The sequence below is a fragment of the Numida meleagris genome, chromosome Z (assembly GCF_002078875.1).
Source record: "Numida meleagris isolate 19003 breed g44 Domestic line chromosome Z, NumMel1.0, whole genome shotgun sequence".
NCBI classification, from domain to species: Eukaryota; Metazoa; Chordata; class Aves; order Galliformes; family Numididae; genus Numida; species Numida meleagris.
In genome coordinates, this window is record NC_034438.1 from 8,874,586 (window position 1) to 8,896,537 (window position 21,952).

Sequence of the window (21,952 nt, forward strand, 5' to 3'; positions counted from 1 at the left end):
AATGAATACATACAATCCAACTTCAGCAGCAGGAAAAACACCTTTTGCCTTCCAATATAGTGATGTGCATTGAATATGTACATGCCATGAGGATTTAAGAAAAAAATCTCTCCATCTATTTCCAGCCAAGTAAGAATGGGGTGCTTGCATTAAGGCGACTGTGCAGACTGATGCCACTCCAAAACTGTGGTAATTCTGGTCCCATCCCTGTGGCGGACAGTGAAGCATTGATATTTGCAAGCTACCTGGGTAATAATTTCTTTAGAAAACGTTTCTGAAATAGAGCACTCCACTAATGCGTGACACAAGCTCTTAATGTTTTAGTTTGATTCTCAACTTCCCTAAATTCAGAAAGGACAGGACAAGGTTTCTTTGGGTCATTACAGATTTGAGGATTCCATGTAGGTAGGACAACTTACTCAGTTTGGCCTTTCATGGTTTCTGTAGCTCTTCCTATCCTGTGTCAAGTCTACCTCCCTCCCCCAAAGACCTAATTCTGCTAAAGCTGAATAGCATTTCTTATCTGAAGTTCAAAGTATAGCCCCTGGTATCATTTCAATTCTGTATTCCTTTAATAAATGTTGGGTCTGCAGCTGGATGGTTGTCTGATACTAGGCATCAATTTGGGTGATGGTAGTTCTTCACTGGTGAGTGGAGACAGCAGGGACTGTGTAATTAATTCCAGTATTTTGATTTCATTTCATCTTAAGCCAACAATAGAAAACTCTGGGGATTTTTCTCAGATGCATTTCATTGTACTAAATGAAATACTGAACATCAAGCCTCTGGCAAGTAAATTGAAAAAATAATTATCAGGTAATGCAAAGCTATGGCTTGCTTTATACTCAAATCTTGAATAGTGTGCCTTGTTGTGCAGTGTCCTCAATGAACTTCTGAAACTTCGGTGGTCACAGGCTGTTCCAGGCCATGCTTTTATTCTTTTCCATTGGGATGGTGGAAGTTATAATTGAGTTTCGTTTCTTTACTGAAGTGAATTTAGTAATGGTAAAAGATTTTAGATTGAAGGTCCTAGAAATGGATATCTTTAGGCAGCATTTGTCAGTAGACACCTGATTGAGCATGCTATCAAGATTCCTGTTGTGTTGTACTGCTGGGGGTCCTTTATGAGTGTGCATTTACAGAACCCAGCTCTGTTTGGGCACTAACTGCTGAAACTCCTGCACATGCAAACTAGTACTGCCTTTTGGTAAGCTGTTCCAGATAACGCATTTGTCTACTTATTTTAGAGGAAAGCAGATTTAGGTTTCTTTGTGATTGATGGCTGCAGCTTTTGCACAGACTTGCATTTGCTTTAGTACATATTTTTAAGGTAATTCAGTATTTAGTTAGCACCTGGATCAAGATTGTTTTTCTAAGACAAAGTTTATCCCAGAAAAATCAAGCATACATAACTAATAAATAAACTAATTTGAAATAATACATCTGAAAGCGTTCAGAGAACTTTTATTGTGGTTTAAGCATATCTGATTTAAGGTCATAACTTGAAATTGCTTAAATGCGGACTGCATGTAGAGAGGTTGTGTGTAGTCTTGGATTCTTCCATTTCATTTGACACACTGGTTTGTCTGCCCTGTTAGTTCATGTCAGTGCCTGTATTAATGAATGACAAGTCTCTGGCTGAGTTCTAACAGAAAATGTCAAAACTGAATGGGGAGTTGACAGTGGGAACATTCTTGTCTCATAATTATATGAACTTCTAAATTTTGTAAGCAGTATGCAAGGGACCAAAGGCCTCTGTTTTCCAGTTGCAGTTAATACACATGTAGTACAGACCCCTGCTTCTGGCTTGTGTTTCCAGCTGCTAGCTGCTGTACTTGTGCCCCATACTTTTGATGGCCCAAAATTTTGGCTATTGAATTGGCTACCTTATAGGTGTTTGGATTAGGCAACTACAATTTGTGTTATCTCCTTGCAAATGAAAATAAACTAAAATAGAGGGGATCCAGAGAGGCACTTTGGATGCCTCTGGCTTGATGTTTGTTCCAAGTAGAAGAATAGACTATGCACTGTGCAGTGACTGTGCTGAATGGGAAGCCATGCAGAGCACATCAGTAGGAAATGCTGACTCGGTTGGCCCTTCTGAACTTTTTCTCTTTCTTGGTAGTGAGGTGCAGCCTTTAGACAAGCTTACAGATGCTATTTGTAGTGAAGGATCAATGTCACCGTCTTACCACCTGCCCAAGCAGGGATCTATTTATTCAAAGCAAGGTGATGAGAAGTGGAGACATGCTGATGTCTGCTGTTACAGTAAGAGCTTTGCTTCTGGGTCTTTCTCATCTGTAAAGGTGTGGAACTCAAGCCTGTTGTGAGGAGAGCAACCTAGACTCAGTCTAGGCACTCCCCTTCCAGTATCTCCACCCAGCTCCAAGTCGTTCAGATCTTCTTTTGTATATGTTAAAGTAGGCTGACCATAAATGTCAATAGCAAGAGGCATCGTGTGAGGTCAGTTGTGGCTTTGATCCTGCCATCCCTATTCATCAATGAAGCATGGCTTTCTGTGTTTGCATGTTTCTGAAGAACTTTGTTTACTCTTTAATGCACAGGAGCAGCAGAGAAGAGCTCAAAGCATGGAGCTGAGGATCGAACCCAGAATTTTATCATGGCCATGAAGGATCGCATGAAAATCCGTGAGCGGAACAAGCCGGAGATCTTTGACTTGATCAGAGATGTGTTCTGTGAGAGCAAATTGACACATGCTCAGCAGATGAAGACCGTGAAGCAAAGTGTGCTAGATGGCACCTCAAAATGGTCAGCGAAGATCACAATCACAGGTGAGTGGACGGAGGCACATGTTCATTTGGACTTGTTTGAGTACCTAGAACAGAGTTGGTGTGAAGCTAGAGAGAGCAGCCTTCTCTGAATTCTTTCCGCTCAGGCAGCAAATGGAGACAAGTACTCCTACCCCAGGCACTGTGATGCACCATGAGCTAAGGCTCATCAGAAAAGCTCTCATGAGTGTTGTTTTTGTTTTTCTGGACATTCTGAGCTACCTGCTTCTTCATGTGGTGTGTGGACACATTGTGTTATTGGAGGGTGGTGATAACCCTTCTCTTTTTCTTCCAGTGGTGTGTGCTCAGGGTCTACAGGCCAAAGACAAGACTGGTTCCAGTGATCCGTATGTAACTGTTCAAGTGGGTAAAACAAAGAAGAGGACAAAAACAATTTTTGGGAATTTGAATCCTGTTTGGGAAGAAAAATTTTATTTGTAAGTCCTCTCCCCACCCTTTTTGCCTGTTTGTACAGTCTGTGCTTTCCCACACTGCCTGTAATGTATGGGGGTTTCATTTCTGCTCAGTGTTATGTAAGTCTTTGAAGAGTTGATGCCTGTAACAGTGTGCATAGTGCGCAGATGTCTACCTCATCTTTCTTACTTTTGTATATATAAATTGTCTGGTCTGTGAGCCTTTTTATATTGATGTTTCTAGAGAAAGCTAAAGAAAGGAAAATCTTTAACTTGGTAGCTTGTGTTCCTGGATAATAGATGTACTATCAAAATTATTTGGAAGATGAAAGTGTGAAGTTTGTATAAAAGGCTAAGCAAACTTTCTTTGACCGACTGCTGTGACCTACTTTTGTTGTACGACCAACAGAGGATAAAGAAAGTTGTTTGTCACTTGTCTGCGACACTACCAGTTTCTCTCTTTACTTTTGGAAAATCAATGTTATAGTAACTCGAGGGATTATCTACTTTAAAGATGAGCAACATATCCACGTCTGAATTGTAAAGAAAGGCTGGAGGCACAATTTTTATGTTTCAAATGTGCTTAAAAAACTACAAAGTATTTTTCCATCCTGCTTTTATTGAATAGGTAAACAGTACCCTCAATTTATCATTGAACGCATGATAACACAGAAGGGAGACCTGAAATCTAACGAGTTAGTAGTTTCTGTAGATTATGGGTAATCTCTTTCAGCCCCAAACATCTTTATTTTCTTTAACTGTAAGCTTTATCTTTATCTCTTCCCTCTCTTTGTTTTTATTCCTTCTTTTTCCGGAAACTGCATCGGAGGAGCTCTCTGCATACTGAAATTATGTTTTAGAATCAAGCTTTTGTCAACCCAGTGTTGTCTTTACCACGCACAGTCCAAACAAAATTATTTTTAACGTAGTTCATTAACGTCAGAAAAATCTCATCTCTATTTTGAGTGCTTAAGCCTTTCATTTTATTCTTACTTTAATCCAAGGTAACATTACTGCTCAGAATGTAGACAAGTATACTTAGGTGCCAGTTGGTTAAGTCTAGTCACAATAGCAATAAGTCTGTGTGGGATCCTTAAGGACCTTGATTTACCATGCCAAGTAGTTACCATGGTATTTGCAGTGTGTTCCCTTCTAATTTTAGGAGCTTCAACAAATAGTGTGTTTAAAGATAGATAGTGCAATGTGATAAATGTCACAGTTTTAACGGTGCCACTGTTTAGATTTTATCGCTGTGTCTGTGATTCAGCAGATAATATGCAGTTGGGCATTAGAGTTGATGCTACTTTATATCTTGCCTATGTCTACATGGTTGTTTTAATAGCAGAAGGAGGTAAAGGAAATGATTACTGTAACCAGATCTATTGCAGGAGTCTATTAAGTACAGGCATCCATGTGTTGCTTTATTGGTAGACGTCAAAGCTCACCATATGCTGTATGCAGCACTGGTCTTTTACACGCACATCTTTCTTTTTCTTTTTTTTCATTTATGGATCTTTTTTCAGCTTACAGCTCTTAAAATTGCTGAAATCTTCTCCCCTTCATAATCAAATGGAAACTTAAATCAACATATGCAGGACAAAAATACCCATTACTTGCCAAGCTTTTTTAGAAGAGTTTGTCAAGACAATCCAAAGATCCTCAGTTTTGAGGGTTGAGGATGTGTATGTTGTTTTTTCAGAATGACATTAACTTGTTAGAGTGGGAGAAAGGTGTCTGGATAGGTACTAAAAGCCTACCTTACAGCAGACATATGAAAAGCTTGGTGTTCAAAACACTTAAATATTTCAGTTATTGCAAGATACACAAGTAGAGAGCAGCTAGGTCAGTAGGTAAATATGGGTTAGTAATTGCTGTTCGTTTTCTGTTTGGCTTGTTGGACATACCTGTTTGTAGCTGATGTCCGTTAGATGCCCAGTGTGTGTTATGCAATCACAATTCCAGCATCTTTCAAAGGTTGGCTGTAGAGTTAGAAACCCATGTATATCAGTTGTCATAGTGTTGTTTATGTAATCCATGGTACAAACTGAGGCAGACTCTGTGCAGCTGAATAACACCATAATTTCTACAAACTCCATGGAATTTATTAAAAGCAGTTTAAGCATTTTTTTTTTAATTAAGGCTGCAGTGACCTATTTGAAATAGTTTCTCTGTGCTTACTCACAGTGATGGATGTAAAAGTATATTAACTTAAATACATCTCCTTAAATATGACTTTGTTTTCCATATATTTTCATAGAAAAAAAAAATGTGGTAGGGCTGACCCAGTTTGGAAGTCCTGATTTAGAACTGTATTTTAGAAAGGACAAGGTTGAAAAAAAAGACTCTAGGTTTTCATTATAAGCACTATTTAGGTCATTACTCGCCTGTGTCCCTATGGGCATCTGCTTGGATTAATGATCAGTTCTTGGAACATATTCATCACTAAGCAAGCAATTTGCAGGTCTTGTTTCTTTCTGAATGTTATCTTTTTGTATATTTTCATCCTTAGCTTTAGGAAACATGTTATAAAGAATTTTTTACATCTTTCATTGGAGTTTGAAGACCTACAAAAATGTTAGGAGGTGTTCTTTTTGCTCAGTTCAAAGTTTTGCAGGCAAGCTGCAAAGACTCTGCATAAATAGTGCTTGCAGGATGAAGCTTGATAGGTGACTTCAGCTATTGCTGCAATATAAAAAAAGATGTTCTGTCAGCATGCACTAATGAACTGTGCTTCTCTTGATTTTACATTCCACTCCTATAATAATCCCAGACTCCTCTTCTTACAGCTATATTGAGTAAGCTAATAGGTAGCCTCCTTTGTTTGCTGCATAGACTTGTCTTCTCTGCTCTGAGCTTTCTTCCCTTGCCCTTAACTCTGGACAGCTTGTGTCCTACCTGCAGTTAGTGCTGAGTTACCTGTGTCAGTTGGCACTTGAGACCCAAATGTCTGCAGACTTTCCAGGAATGGCCCCCTGGTTTGGGTTTCTCCTCTCCACCTAGCTCTAATTTTTCACAAGGAGTGTTGAAATGAAGAAGCATTGAAAAGAAATCTGCAGAGCACTTGTTTCCCTAGGAAACAGCCAAGAGGGAAGATATTTTTGCAGTATTTAATGCAATTAAGAGAAGACTTCAATTCTCCATTCAGACATTATTTAGACTATCAGTGGAAAGTGCACGCTTTCTGGTAATCCTTTTTCTTTTTCTTTCTTTCTTTTTTTTTTTTTTTTTGGTGAAGACTGTATCTGAGCATCCATTTGAACAAATTACCATAGCAGACAGCGTTTAGGAGAATGAACTCTTGACAACAGGACAGAGTTCTGTTCTAAAAGGAGAGCTGCGGGCTCAGCTGGAGATGGGTAGTCCATATCATTTTTTCTCAGGAAACACCCAAGTCTTGACTATGAGCACTAGTAGTTGGTGGATTCAAACAGTACTTTGCTATATTTTTTGGCTTAGGCTCAAAATGACTCACTCATTTTAAAGTAATATCTCCTTGAAGTTGTATTGTCTGAATATATCTGTTCTCAAGGCGTTTATGGTGGGTGTGAAATCACTGCCTTAAACAGATTGCATTGTCAGTGGGCAGTTTGCAAAAGACATGTTTATTCTCTTACTGCAGAGGACTAACTGACTTGAAGTAAATGCAGTACCTCCTGCCAGCAGATGACCAGTATTTTACTTGGACATGCAGAGCCACAGATGATAAACATTCCTATTAATCCTTTGGGAATGGTGCTTTTGCATAGCTAGGCACTCTGTTGTCACCCAAAATGTTCCATTTGGTTGCTCAATTTTCCTTTCAGCTGCTGAGTCTGTTATCACTCAGCATCTTTCAGCATCTCTGTGGTTATCTGACACTGTTCCAGAGTTGTTTTTCATACTTCACCTTTGGAGACCACCTTGTTTGTAAGTGTCACTGTAACTGTATCCTCAGGCTCCCCTGTTCATTGCATAGTTGGGGCAAGCGGACAGTTTAATGAAATCTGCCTGTGTCCCTGCTCAGTGACCAATGTGAAACTTAGATTTGAATGTAGAGCTGATGCCTTGTGGCAAGCACTTCTGGGGAAGCTAAGTTAAAATAGCTAAGGATGTAACACTCAGAATCACTTTATCTGCTCTTTGTTGTTAGGAGGGCTGCGCAATTAATTTGTGCAGTCAGTGTCGTAGGGTTGGGTAACAGCAAAATGAGTGTACTTGTTCCCCTAAGAAATGAGCTTCATGCTAGTAAGAACAGAAAATTCATGTCTTTGTTCTTAGACAGCAGTAACTGGATCTCAACAGCCTATTCTTGTGCTATCACGCTTAACTTATAAACTACTGAGGATTTTAGCATTGTTCTCTGACAGCTCTGATTTTACTTTCATTGTATTCTCTGCTGTCTTTTTTTTCTCCCTAATAGAGGAATCTTGGCATTATTTAAAAATTAACATATTCCATGAAGTTTTCTGCCTCTGTTTCCATTGATGCTGGCCACAGCAGAGCAGCCAGTTGCACACTGCCATTTCAAGACACTTCCACCAGATCTGCGCCCAAATCTTCCTGCCTTTTCAACCACACCAATTCCTAAAGATTTTCATAGAAACAGAGATAGTCTTGAGTTGGAAAGGACCTTAAAGCCCATCCAGCCCCAACCCCCACCAGATTAGGCTGCCCAGGGCCTCATCCAATCCAGCCTTGCGCTCCTTCAGGGGTGGGGCACCCACACGTGCTCTGGAAAGTCTGTGCCAGTGCCTCACCACCCTCATAATGAAGAACTGTCTCCTGAAGTCTAGTATAAATCTCCCCTCTTTTAGTTTAAAATCATTGCTCCTTGTCCTATCACTACCTCGAGCTCTGGGAGGGAAGGTTTAGATTGTATGTCAGGGGGAAGTTCTTCACAGAGAGAGTGGTGAGGTGCTGGCACAGGCCGCCCAGAAAGGCTGTGAATACCCCATCCCTGGAGATGTTCAAGACCAGGTTGGATGGGGCCCTGGGCAACCTGGTCTAGTACCTGATCTGGAGGTTGGTGGTCCTGCCTGTGGCGGGGAGGTTGGAACTTGATGAGCCTTGGGGTCCCTTCCAACTGCAGCCATTCTATGATCCTATGATTCTACTTTCCCTGATAGAGTCCCCCTCCAGCCTCCCTGTAGGCTCCCTCTAGGTGCTGGATGACTGTTCTGAAGTCCTGCTCTCTGTGTGCCTGTTGTTACAACTCTTTATTGGGCTTTTTCATGCTGATGCCAATAACTACTCCTCTTGGTTTTCTAAAAAATCATTTTCATTTTACTTGGAGCTTTGCTCCTCAGAAACTAAAATAATGACAGGTCCTCACATCCTGCTGTCCTCTTCTTCTGCCCTGTGCATTTTCCCACCTCCTGTACTCTCATCACTACTTCTACAAGCTGCTCTGAATTTGTCTGTTTCTGCCTTGACACAAACTGTCCCCTGCAGCTGAGATGGAACTCTTCTGGCCCTTCCTGAGTGCTGTATCTGCAATTGTGCAAAAGGGAACCTGCTCATAGAACATGGCTGTATAAATATTCACTAGACTCCTTGAATCATAAATATTTTTTTCTAATTTCAAGGCACAACAAAACTACTTAAATCTGGGCTTGACTTGACCTACTTTTAAATCAATATTCTGTGGATACCTCTGCTCCCTTGCTTCAATTACTTGTTTTTGCAATGCCTGCTTCATGCTTTTTGTCTTTATTAGCCTGTCAGCTCTACAAAGTGGCAGCAGTCTTCCTCTCTGTGAGTTGCCAAGCACACAGCAGTCATGATTGCACCGGGGCCTCTGGGCTCTACTGTTCTTCAGGCAGAAAATACAGAAAACATCATTATTTAACATCTTTATATGAAATGGATGTGTTGAATGATAGAATTGTGTTGGCTTTCTAACTCTCACATCCATGCAGTGCGTTTTAGAGATGGACAGGCTATGTCTAGCGGCAGTATTAGTGGAATGAAGCTGAGGGCTGGGTGTGTCCTGCAGGGTTAACATGTTGATATCTGAGTTGAGAAATTGATTGGGAAGAAATGTGCATGAGGATGTGACACAAATGGGCTTTCAGAAACCCCTGTGGGTATTTATCAGCCTCTCTTTCTCTCCTCCAGTGAAGACTCACCATCCTGAGCTAATGGTGTCAAAAACTTACAGGTTTTCATTTTTTCTCTCATCTTTCTCTAAGCTTATTATTTTTTTTTGTGGGTTACATAAAACTGGACACAGTATTCTGATTGTAAACTTTGTTATCTTTTGTGGTAGGTCTTCACAAACCTTCAGTGTTTTTCATTGAAGCCACGGTTTCATGTGGCTTACAGCTTCATTTTCCTTTAGCATTTCTTTAGTGTGGAGGTTGAGAGAGAGTCCTGCAAATGTTAGCACGAGGAACTAACAAATTCAACACAAATATCATTGGTTTATTCCGCCTTAGCATGTGAATCGCTGGCTTGAAAATGTGGTTAGCGTCATTTTTGGAAACTTATTTTTCTTTCTCCCTACATTTTTGGAGGACAAAGAGGCATATGCCATCCTATCCCAGAGCCGTGACATCTTTTGAGCCAGCTTGGGCCAACCTTTAAAGGCAGACATAGCTCTCAGAGCTAAGAATCATTTCCTACAATTTTTAATGTAAGGTGGAGCTAGACTAGAAGGATACCAGTTATTAAATTCAAGAGTTGCTTGTTGTGTTTAGCCATTTGTACGTTAATTAGTGTGTGTGTTAGCATGCCAAAGTGTGCACATCATAATTAACAACAGCAATGTGTACTTCCCCTCAGCTCTGTCAATAGCTGGGAATGGGAAGGGGTCAGACAGGGTGTTGACAGTGCAGGGGATGTGTATGGAAACTGGTGTTTTGGGGCTGGGGGAATGGGAATGTGGGAGAAGACATGGAGATAGAGTGTGAGACAGAGAGCAAGTCAGCAGAACCAAGCTCTTCTTGTTCTGCTGCTCCTGCAGCCACTGTCTTCAGGCAGAAAAACTTCATGGAAAGTACCAGTTTTTATTTTTCTTGCAGACGTTGTGTGCTGCTTCCTGAAAATGTTTCTTTATTTGATACCTTGGAATATCAAAGTAACTTCTTTATATAAAGTGTCACCACTGCAAATATCAGAAGAATATAGATATAAAAGAAAAAGTAGTCATTTTCTGAGTCATGGAACAAAGAGAACCTGGTTTCCAGTTCCTCGCACTTTGAAATGGATCTGAACACGTTCGGTAGTTTCTTTCCTGTAATGGGGTCACAGAGTATACCCCTTCTCTTCATTTTCTTCGGAAAGCTGTGGGAGCTCAGCTGCGGGAGACTAGGCTGACTTCTGTGTGCATGCAGATCATTAGGAAATCAGGCTTCACAAAAGTGTAGCAAGAAGTGGGGCAGGCATTTATAGAAATCTGCCAGCTCCTGTAGTAACGAAGGGGAAAGTTTCAGCTAGCAGAATGTGTTAGCCAAATCTAGGGAGTTGTGTTGCAGTCACTAACGGGAAGCTGTTTTTTATTAGAATCATAGAATCGCCAAGGTTGGAAAAGACCTCCAAGATCATCCAGTCCAACCGTCCACCTACCATCAACACTTCCCAACTAAACCATGTCCCTCAGTACAACATCTAGATGTTTCTTGAACACTTCCAGGGTCGGTGACTCCACCGCCTTCCTGGGCAGCCCATTCCAGCGCCTGACCACTCTCTTGGAGAAGCAGTATTTCCTAACGTCCAACCTGAATCTCCCCAGCACAACTTGAGGCCATTCCTTCTCGTCCTATCTCTATTTACTTGGGAGAAGAGGCCTACTTCCACCTCACCACAGCCTCCCTTCAGCTAGTTGTAGAGAACTGTAAGGTCACCCCTGAGCTTTCTCTTCTCCAGACTAAACAATCCCAGCTCCCTCAGCTGCTCCTTGTAAGATTTGTACTCCAGACCCCTCACCAGCTTCATCGCCCTCCTCTGAATACGCTCCAGGGCCTCAATGCCTTTCTTGCAGTGAGGGGCCCAAAACTGGACACAGTGCTCAAGGTGGGGCCTCACCAGGGCTGAGTACAGAGGGACAGTTACTTCCCTACTCCTGCTGGCAACACTATTGCTGGTAGAAGGCAGGATGCCCTTGGCCTTCTTGGCCACCTGGACACACTGCTGGCTCATGTTCAAAGGAGCATCGAGCAATAACCCCAGGTTCCTTTCCTCTACACAGTCATCTAGCACTCTGCCCCAAGCCTGTAGTGTTGTCTGGGGTTGTTGTGGCCAATGTGCAGGACTCAGCTCTTGGACTTATTGAACTTGATCCCTTTGGCCTAAGCCCAGTGCTCCAGCCTGTCCAGATCACTCTGTAGGGCCTTTCTACCCTCAAGCAGATTGACACTTTCTCCCAACTTGGTGTCATCTACAAACTTACTGAGGGTGCACTCAATGCCCTCATCCAGGTCATACATAAAGGTATTGAAGAGGACGGGCCACTTGTGACCGGTCGCCAGCTGGATTTAACTCCATTCACCACTGGTCTCTGGTCCTGTCCCTCCACCCAGGTCCTTACCCAGCAAAGATTGTACCAGCCATGGGCTGCCAGCTTCTCCAGAAGAATACTGTGGGAGACCTGAGATCTAGGTAGACTATGTCAGCATCCCTTCCCTCATCCACCTTTTCTCTCGTCCATCACATTAGGTAGAAAGACTGTTGACATCTCAACCCAGTAACCCAGTGTGATCTGGAAAATGAACTGGTGTTGACACAACTGTCTTTCTTCTCTGAAAGCAAGCACTGTGGTTCCTACACACTTAATGGAGATATGTTATAGGTAAGCCACCAGCCTAAGGATTTCAGCTGCTGTCAGCAAGTGATAAGGCACTCTCTCTGGCATGGGATCAGCATAAGGAATATGAGTTGAGCAGTCTCTTAAAAACAAAAGAGAAAAGTGTGGTAAGGGAGAAAATTCAGTAGCTCATTAAATGCTACTGGGAAGTTTCCTGTGGCACTTAGCAGCGAGTTATGCTGCTGCAGCCCAAACAAAAAATGATTGCCGTTTGAAAAGTGTGGGACAATGTGTGTTGGACATAAGGTAGATTTCGTGCTGAACAGTGAATGTTTTCCTAAGAGCCATTTCTTCACCATTAGTAGCAAAGAAAAGTAAGATCAAAGCTCTTTTGACAAAGAGCTGCAGTGCCAGAAGGTGAAACCTGAAGAAATCAGGAGTTAACTTGCTGGTGCTTTGTAAATGTCACTGTGTACCAATCTGTGTTTTTAGGTAACTGTGTCCTGAACACTGAGGCTCTAGGGCACTGCCGAGATGTACATTTACTGCACTGTGTCAGGAACAGAGGAATTCTTATATACACTTATGCTGTGTTGCCAGTAGATACAGCAATGTGCTCAGATAAATTTGGAGCTACAGAGAGCACCATTCTGTGCATTCCCAGCTTGTGCGCATTTGCTGCATATTTTTATCAAAGGAAGATATCCTTGAAGTTGAGGAGGAGGAAAGAGAGAAACAGTGAACCTTCTTTCTTGTGATCTCTAAATACAGCTTTGATTGCACAGAAAAGGAAGGGAGCAGGAATGCTTTCTGCAGTGATCAAAGCTGCCTGGAATTGCCCCTAACTTTCACAGTATAATTCCCAGATATCCCTCTTTGCTCAGAAAATCTCTAGAAGCTGCATGGATGTCTGTTAAGCAGTCATGTATCACAATAGCAGCCATAGGAGCCCGAATGATTATTTGGTAGGGAGTGTGCAAATACCAGTCACTGCCACATCTTATTGACCAGGCTTGGCAGATCTCTTCTGACCCATTTCTTCTTTCTCCCTGTTGCTTAGCAACAGATGCAGCACATTAATGTTAAAAAGGCTGGAAAATGGGCCTTCAGCAGAAGTTGCCTGTTTTCATAGGTTTTATTTCCTTGAGGGCAGGCATTTGTAGTGGTTATGGTGAGTAATCATTCTTCTTGTGGTCTCATGCAAGCATTCAAATTGCTTTATTGTATTGCATGTCCTGTAGATGAGCAGAGCTCTTATTGTAAGGTCCTTCCACCCACTTCTGACATCCTGGAGCCTGTTTGCATCTGCCAAAGATGTATGAGCACCTAAAAACAGAGGGGGCTGCAAATTCTGCCTGAGCATTAGGCTGAAGCATGCAGGTTCAGCAAAGAGTAAGCTGTATTTTTAATGGAAATGTCCTTACTGATTTGCTCAAAGCACAGAGAAAGTATCAATCTGAGCTGTGAATAGTAGGCATAATCAATTCTAGTAATTAAATACCAACTTTGCAACTACTGCATCCTACCCTTTCATCCCACACAGGCAGTGTTTGTACCATCTGATTATAATGTAATGTATGGTAGCGCACTACTGCTTTGTGACTATCTTAAAGTAAGAGAACTACCTCCACCTCAGTTCTTTATCTTTTTCTTATTACAAAATATTGTGACAAGTGTTTGTAATAGGCCTTGACCATGTTGCCCTAGACATTGCATTTGCATAAACAGAAATCGCCTTTAACACCTAGAGCTGAACAGAAAATCACGTTTGGGGAAGGCAAAGAGAAACCAGTGAGGTGCTTATCACCATGCTGGCTGACTTTACCAGCCTAGCTATCTCCCAGCTTTTGTGAGCTTCACGGCGAAACCAACAGGAGTAGAAGAATTCCTCAGGTCAAGGAGCTGCTCCTGAAAATGAGGAAGAGCAGAAGAGTCACAGTCACTTAGCAAATCTGAAGTTGGTGGTTGCACTTTCCTTGGGCAGGGCACTCTCCTTCAGTGTGAATCTGAAGTGCAGTATCTAATATGTCGCAAGAGCAGTTAGAGTTCACCAAAATTGTTCTGCAGTTCCTACCAGAGTCTATGCTCTGAAGTAGTGTTTGTTTGTTTACCTCTTGTTTATGCGCTGCTCTGCTGTTAGGCAAATGGATCAGGAGGAACATAAAGCATGCAGTGCAGAAATGTCAGCTGCAGTATGAGCTTTTCAGCATCACATTTGTCTTGTTCTCAGTGAGTGCCATAATTCCTCTGACCGGATCAAGGTGCGAGTGTGGGATGAGGACGACGACATCAAGTCTCGAGTCAAGCAGAGGCTGAAGCGTGAGTCGGATGACTTCCTGGGGCAGACAATCATTGAAGTCCGTACACTGAGCGGAGAAATGGATGTGTGGTACAACCTTGGTGAGTGGGGCTTTGGGAGGGAAAGCAGTCACCTGTTTGTTTGGGTGCATTTGAGAACTACATAGGTAGTATGCAAGAAAGGCCAAAAAAAAAAAAAAGCCTAGATGGTTAGATGATTTTGAGGGGTATTATACTGCTGCAGAGCAGCTTCAAGGCTTTGATCCCAGTTGAAGTGAAGTACTGCAGAATAGCATGTGAGAACGGTGATGGCTTTTCTCCTTCTGGCACTGAAAAGCAGAATGGGTAAATGCATGGGGCAAGGCTGGACTCTGCCGTGCTGGAGACCTTTCCTGTCCTGTGCCCTTTTTTGCACTGGCAGAAGCATTTTGCCAGTCTCTAAGACATGCAAGTTCACGGTGCTGTGTTGGGATTTGTTGAAATCTTTCCAAGTGGACAAAATAAGGTGTAGCAGGAAGTAATGACAAGTAATGACAAGTAATGACAAGTAACCAGATAGTGCCAAGTTGACGGGCATGGTAGTAATCCTAGGACAACCAAAATCTTCTTCATAGGATAACATCAGCAGTTCCCAGCAGCTTAGGACTGCAGTCAAATCAGGAACAAATTCTGTATCAGTCATCCCTATCCTTGGAAAAGGGATCTGAGCAGCATCTTCCTGACACACTGATATTTTCTTGGTGTTTTTGGTAAAACCTTAATATGTCTGTACATGTGATATTCTGAACTCCCTTGCCTGCTGTCATATGTCTTAGTCTGGAGAGGTTTGCAGTACTTTCCTTGGTGGTTCTAGTTCAGCTAACTGAATCTAAGCCCAAGGACGCTATAGCACATTTACTGTAAGAAGGGCTGGCTGGTATATAAAAGTATGTTGTTATAGCTACATGTGTCGTACCGAGAGTGTATTGTGGCAGCTGTTCTGCTGGTATCTACTTAATTTGTACTGTTTTGAAGTAAAAAAATCAGGACATTTTCTCCATGGCATTACTGATTACAGGTTAGTCCTGAGTTTCCAGCATTCTCCCGTGTTGCCACCCCAAGATGACTGTGCTCTGAACATGAAAAATGCATATAATTGCTGGTGATTTTTCCTTTTAGAGAAAAGAACAGATAAATCTGCAGTGTCTGGGGCTATCCGTCTGCAAATCAATGTGGAGATCAAAGGCGAGGAGAAGGTGGCTCCGTATCACATTCAGTACACTTGCCTTCATGAGGTAAAGAGCAATTCAGCTTAGCCATTATGATGTTCCTCCTTTCTGCTGAAGAAGTAATTTTCGGACCTTTTATTTATTCCATATTTGGAATGTTCCTTCTTACCCTACATGAGCCTTTTTTCTCCTGCCCTGCAGGCCTGGATAGACAATGAGTCATCAGGCCTGCATTTGTCAGGAAGGCTTTATGTTCTCCCCACGATGCCGAACATTGTCTGGCTCACTCTGTCCCACTTGTCACAGCTGTGCAGAGGCTAGACATTGGTCCAAGGTAGAGCTCCCATAAGTTTAACGGGAAGAAACTCCTGTATTTCCTTGAGTGATGTGTTCAGCATGCACTACATCTGTATCTTTTCTTAGAGAAAGCCTAATAGAATGGCAGACTTCAGCCCAGATTTGCTTCACAAATAAACTTTGCTCATTCCCTTTGGGGTCCCAGACATGCAGCATTTCCATGGAAGATGCTGTGTTTTTTATTACTGCTTGTCTCAGTGTGGTGAATAGAACTGCTTGTATACTGCTGACAGCAAGGAACAGTTATGTCATTGCAGTTTCCATCTGAGCAGTTGGCCTGTGATGCATGATGAGCTATAATGTGAAAAGTAACGTTTTCTACTGCTGCTTTATGATTAAATTCTATTCAGGATGGGGAGTTGACTCTGGCCATTCAGCAGTGTTAGTATTGTTTGTATAAATTTCTCTGTGCTGCTGCAGTGGTTTGTAACCGTGGACAGCTATTAGGGAACAGAAGATAAGCTGTGATGGCTGCGTACTGATCTGTCTCAACATGGTCTAAGATGGACAGGCAGTGCTGTAGAAGTTGAAAGAAATTCAAAGATGGCTTCTGAGAATATCTGAGATTTATGGTGCACAGCCTATCTATCAAGGAGAAGGCAAATGGCAGGATCACTTTCTAAGTGCCTCAGTAAGGATGAGTAGCCATAGACCCTCTCACCTTACATAGGAGAATATCACAAGGTCCAGTAAAGTTTAAGCAAATTCAGATTAGAAAGGAAGGGCAGATGACTTCAGCTACAGTTACAACATATTTATCCAGACACTGGGCTGGAAGATTGCTGCTCTGTCTTCTGGTCTTACCAGGAAAGAGACATGCTAAGTTTACCTGAACATCAGTTTCTTTTAGTAGGCTGTGCTGTGTCCTTCAGTACATAGTTTTCCTTGATTTTTAATTCAGTGACTGCTTCTGTTTGGTAAACCATTTCATTTTTGGCTTTCTGAGTGTGCACGATCATTTACTTCCTCTTTTTTTTGTTCTGAAAATATACCCTTTTTAAGTATCATCTTCTTTCATTTGTGCATCATAAAATAAATATGATTTACAGCTAGAATAATTTAATCAGGAAAAACAGTAGTGTAAAGCAGAGTCCTCCAGCTCCTAATTAGATCATTAGACTTTTGCATCCCTTACTACAGGGAGCCAGCTGTCTGATAAGCTGATAAATCTGTAAGTGATATAAAGTTGAGTATTGCTGAGAAATCCACTGAACTGAATTGCAATTTCTGCACAGCAGCGATAGCTGAAAGGCTTTCCTGTGTTAGATAAAGTGAGAGGTTATGATGCATAGTAATACAAGTGTGTAGTCGTTAAGAGTGTTTTTAAGGATGTCCTGTTTTTCAGAAAAGAAATGTTTAGACTGTTTTGCTGTGTAATAATAATTACAAAGCTGATACAGGGCTATTTCCTCATGTAGTTTAAATAGGTTGTCCATGTTAAGGCATTCATTTGAGGACAGAAGTGTGTAGGATTCAGGAAGCTAATTAGTCTGTGATTTCACTACATTGAAGCACTCCTCTGCATCATTCTCAATGTTGAGTGGGTAAAGTTGTAGGTATATGTGTGGAAAAATTCAGCTTGGAGCATGCTGTATGAAAAGAAAGTCAAAGCTCAAAAATGCGTAATAGCTAGTGGGAAGGAAAAAGGGAGGAGAGCAAAGACATGTGTGTTAGCGCTTCCTTCCCAGCAGTTCCAAGCTGGTCATCAAACTCACTTAGCAGCTTCAGCAGCCTTGCATATGATTTCACTCCTGTTTTGTCTTTCAGAACCTCTTTCACCATCTCACAGATGTGCAAGGGAATGGGGTGGTAAAGATCCCTGATGCCAAAGGAGATGATGCCTGGAAGGTGTATTTCGATGAGACAGCTCAAGAGATTGTGGATGAATTTGCAATGCGCTACGGCATTGAATCAATATACCAGGCCATGACGTAAGATGCATTTGGTGTTGTCTTTAGTGCAGACATCCATTTTAACTAATTGATGTGACTGTAAAGATTAAGAAGATGTGTTGGTAATAGAAAGCTGAGCATTAACAGTTACTCCTTATGGGGCGTACTGTGAAAAGGAAGATTGCATGTCTCTGAATCACTAATGTCCTCCAAGTCTAGAAATTACTGTCTCACAGAGTGCTGGAATTAAGCCTCCATTTGAGTGGTTTGTATGAGCACCTTTACCTCTAAAATTTATTCTAAAGAATGACACCAACATTATGAGTGCAAAGGTCCGTACTTTATTATTGTTATCTTAGCCATTCCTGTTCTAAAACTCTAAAATCTCAATTTGAACACGCTGCTATTAAAAAGATGTTATCCAAGGATTCACTGAGGATTTTTGGTAATGTGAAAAGGGAAGAGGTTTTGTGAAAGTATTTATCCTATAGGTTTGTTGTAGCAATTGATACAGACCTGGGAAGTCACTGATTTTCCAGTTGGTGCTGACGATGTTTGCAGGAAGTTTGAGTAATGGAGCACTGATTTGTTCTCTTTGGATCTAGGCTCATGCAGTTCTTGGTCTTGAAGAGCACCTTCCTTGTCACTGAACTTTTATGTGGATTTGGGATTAGCCCTTCTGCTTAAAGTAATCCTATACTTAGCTCATTCCTTATTTCAAATGTAATATTAGATACGGCAAACTAATTTGAAAAAGTTCACTTCTGAAGCTTATCATTTTGGTTCTTTTGTGTCCTTGGATGAGTTATGCTATGTTCTTATGCAAGCATCTTTTAATACCTGCTAATTTAAGCCAAAATGGAAGGCTTTTGAGAGATACCTCTGGAGGTCTAGTCCTGGCTCATAGAAAGGCTAACCTGGAAGTTGAACCAGACAAATTAGAGCCTCTTTCAGTCCCTTGAAGAAATCTTAGGATGGAGATCTACCACCTCTCTGGGTTCTTGTCCTTGGGCTGTATTACTTGAGGGAAGAAATTCCTGTTTGAAATCCAAGCTGGAAAATCTTGCTTGGAATTTCCTATGCTGTAACTGCTGTATGTTGCTGCTTCTTTAATTCATCCCTCTAAAAGGATTTTGGCTTGGCTCAGTCCTCTTGCTAATCCTCCCCTTTTTGTTAAGTAGTAATGACGTTCATTAGAGACATTCATTAGATCCATACTTCTTACACCTCCTCTTTTTCAAGCTAGACACACCCATTTTATTTGTCTGTCTAAATTTATAGAGTGCGTAAAAGACCAGTTGGTACGTAGCTATCGTGTAATGAGCAAGTTAACATTCAGATACAACCGTCATGCCCCATCCCTGCAGGCTTTCATGGCGAGGCTGGATCAGGCTCTGGGCAACCTGATGTAGCTGTGATGTCCCTGTTCACTGAAGGGGAGTTGGACTGGATGACCTTTGAAGGTCCCTTCCAGCTCTAAGGATTCTATGATTCTATTCTATGATCATATGTGTGTGGAATACTGATTTGTGTGTTTCTGTGAAATTCTCTCACTGGAGCTTTTTCGATTATAATTATTTGTAGGTTAACAATCACCAGATCTGATTTCTGTGGTGATTTCCTTAAGGGAAAACTACTTCTAGAAAAATAGTTCCCAAATTTGATTTGGGGCTTCTGTGACGGTTCCTGCTTGAAGAACTACTTAAAACCTGCAAATTCTCCTGTCTGTTGGAATGAACTTGACTTACCATGTCTCATAATATTAGACCTCTTAAGCTCTGATTATTTCCCCCCCTCCTCTATGTCTAACAGATTTTCTTTGATTGTTTAATCGTTTCACAAGCATGAGTGCTTCTGGCATAATTTTTAGATTTCCTGCAGGACGATTCCTTGCACATTAATGAGAGTAGTTAAATGAGAAAAAAAAAAAAGCAACCGACAAATGAGCATGCTTCCTGCAGGCTGGAAGGGTTAGCTCTAAGGAATAACTTATCAGTGCAGCACAGAAATAATAGTGTGTGATTTTACTGTGGTTAAATGCTTTGCAATTGCTGCTGCCTCATGGCACCTCAGAACCTGTGGCTGCCTTGAGTAATGTTAAATTATATTGATCTCTGTGTGCCAAGCTTGGCTCTTGTACCCAGAGTATCACTAATGTCAAAAGCTAGTGACAACAAATTGTTAGGTTGAGAAGCTGTTTTATGGCATGGAAAGGGCTGTAGTAAAAGGGTTTTTCTTTTTTTTCCTCTCATATCTATTGTATAGATGACATCTTTTGTAAAAACTTGAAGCAAAATGCTAGAGATTGAATGAAAAGGAGAAAACAACTTGAATATGTTCAGGGTGTTACCTAGAGCAGAGTGGGTGTTAAAGGGGTAGGAAACTTGGCTGAGAGTTGGGTTGTAGGTACTGCAGGCAGTGTCAGTACGTGCTACACAGAGGAGACGGGAATAACTTGCTGACCTGTCCTTTTGCAGGCATTTTGCATGTCTTTCCTCCAAATACATGTGCCCAGGTGTACCAGCTGTGATGAGCACCTTACTTGCCAATATCAACGCTTACTATGCGCACACAACTGCCTCCACAAACGTGTCTGCTTCAGACCGCTTTGCAGCCTCCAATTTTGGGGTATGTTTGGTGTTACAACTGGACTTCTCTAATTTGCCTATGGTATTTCTGCCTTTCAATAAATAAGTTGCTGTGTTTAAGGAACTTTTTATCTGTGAGAAGTTGGAAGTTGTGGAATACTTCTGGACTAGACCAAGCAGAGCATGGCTTATTGTCACCATCACACATTTCAGTTATTAATCAGTGCAATGCATTGTGATGTTTACTCTTCATGTTCAAATTACACTGGAGCACAGATGGTATGGAAATGAGCAAATTGTATTAATTCTGCGTGGTGATGCTGTTGATAAAATATATTGTGTGATCTGATGTTTTCAGAAATTTGTTTTTAAAAACAGCAACTGCTTAAAGGCAAAAATAAAAAAAAAAGTCTGTCCCCCTAATGGTTCATCTGATTTTCGTATAACATGCTAGAGTTGAATGTGCAGGAAAAGTATCTATAATAGCTCAAGCTCCCCTCGACTGAGAATACAGACATCGAAGGAGGAGTTGCTTACAAAGCCAAGCCAGAATCCAGCTGAGAGATGTGACCTCAAGAAGATGGTCACGAGAAGTCTGCAATACTTGCCCAAGATGAGATCTTGGAGCTGTGTCATTGCTCTGAATTTCTGAATTTGTCTGTTCCCTTGTTCATTTTTGAATAAATGTTTTCTCTTAAGTCAGAGGGGTTTTGTTTGACCTCTACTTCAAAGTGGATAAAGGATATTTTTCTTCTGAAGTTAAATGAACTTCACAAGTAATTACGCAGTATAAGAATAAATATAAAAAACGATGCATCTGTAGTGCTCTCTCCTGAACTCTAACACTATTTCTCTGATATCATGCTTCTTACTGAGAACATCAGTTGGACAATGATGATATGTGTTGCTTGTTGGTGTTTTTTGCTCAATAGAAAGAACGATTTGTTAAGCTTCTGGACCAGCTTCATAACTCACTTCGGATCGATCTCTCGATGTATAGGGTAAGTGAGAATAAACAGAATCTCTTCAGGTATTTTGATATGCAGTGGGAAAACACACCATTGGGATTTTTCTTACATCTCTGAACAGCTGGTTAGTTGTGTCTTATTGAATTGTCATGACAAGCTTGTTGCTCAAATACACAATTTTGGTTTCCTCTCAGAATTTAAACCAAGTTCTTTCTTCAATTATACCTTCCTCAAGGCTTCTGAAATAACCTAAGGATTATGAACTGTCCTTATCTCTGATACTCTCCCAGAAACGCAAGGTGACTGGATTAATTTCTTTGAATTATTCTTATCAGCTACTTCAAGTATCATCCACAAAGGGAAAACAGACTTGTTCTCACTCACGAGAGAGAAATCTCTTAGATGACCTGCAGCGTTGTTGTCACTTGTTTTAGGTCCGGCAGACTCTGATTGCTGTCCCTGACTCTGGATCTGTAAGATGAGTTGTCAGATTGAGATTCCCAACCACCACTTCACCAGACTGGGGAAAGGATAGGTTTCAAGTGGTGCCATTGGTCCATCAGGCTTCTTAAGTCTACTCCAGAGTCAGTATAGTTTTACAGCAAGTTTGTGATTTGACTGTTTTTTTTTAAGTTCCTTGCTAGGTAATTTTAAGTAGTGACTAGTTCATTGAAAAATTTGAATACGGTGGCAAAATGTGAGCTTTGATTTTTGTTT

At 41.3% G+C, this 21,952-nt stretch overlaps 1 protein-coding gene across 4 annotated transcripts in view; it reads left to right on the top strand.

The window, feature by feature from the left end:
• UNC13B (unc-13 homolog B) overlaps nt 1–21,952 on the top strand; it is a 210,848-nt gene that overhangs the window by 135,748 nt on the left and 53,148 nt on the right. For all 4 annotated transcript variants that reach the window (XM_021379970.1, XM_021379973.1, XM_021379974.1 and 1 more), the window contains 7 exons: nt 2,565–2,792; nt 3,085–3,226; nt 14,155–14,324; nt 15,381–15,496; nt 17,555–17,718; nt 20,157–20,307; nt 21,200–21,268. In XM_021379970.1, the coding sequence (XP_021235645.1) occupies nt 2,565–2,792; nt 3,085–3,226; nt 14,155–14,324; nt 15,381–15,496; nt 17,555–17,718; nt 20,157–20,307; nt 21,200–21,268 (1,040 nt within the window). The remainder of the gene's footprint in view (nt 1–2,564; nt 2,793–3,084; nt 3,227–14,154; nt 14,325–15,380; nt 15,497–17,554; nt 17,719–20,156; nt 20,308–21,199; nt 21,269–21,952) is intronic.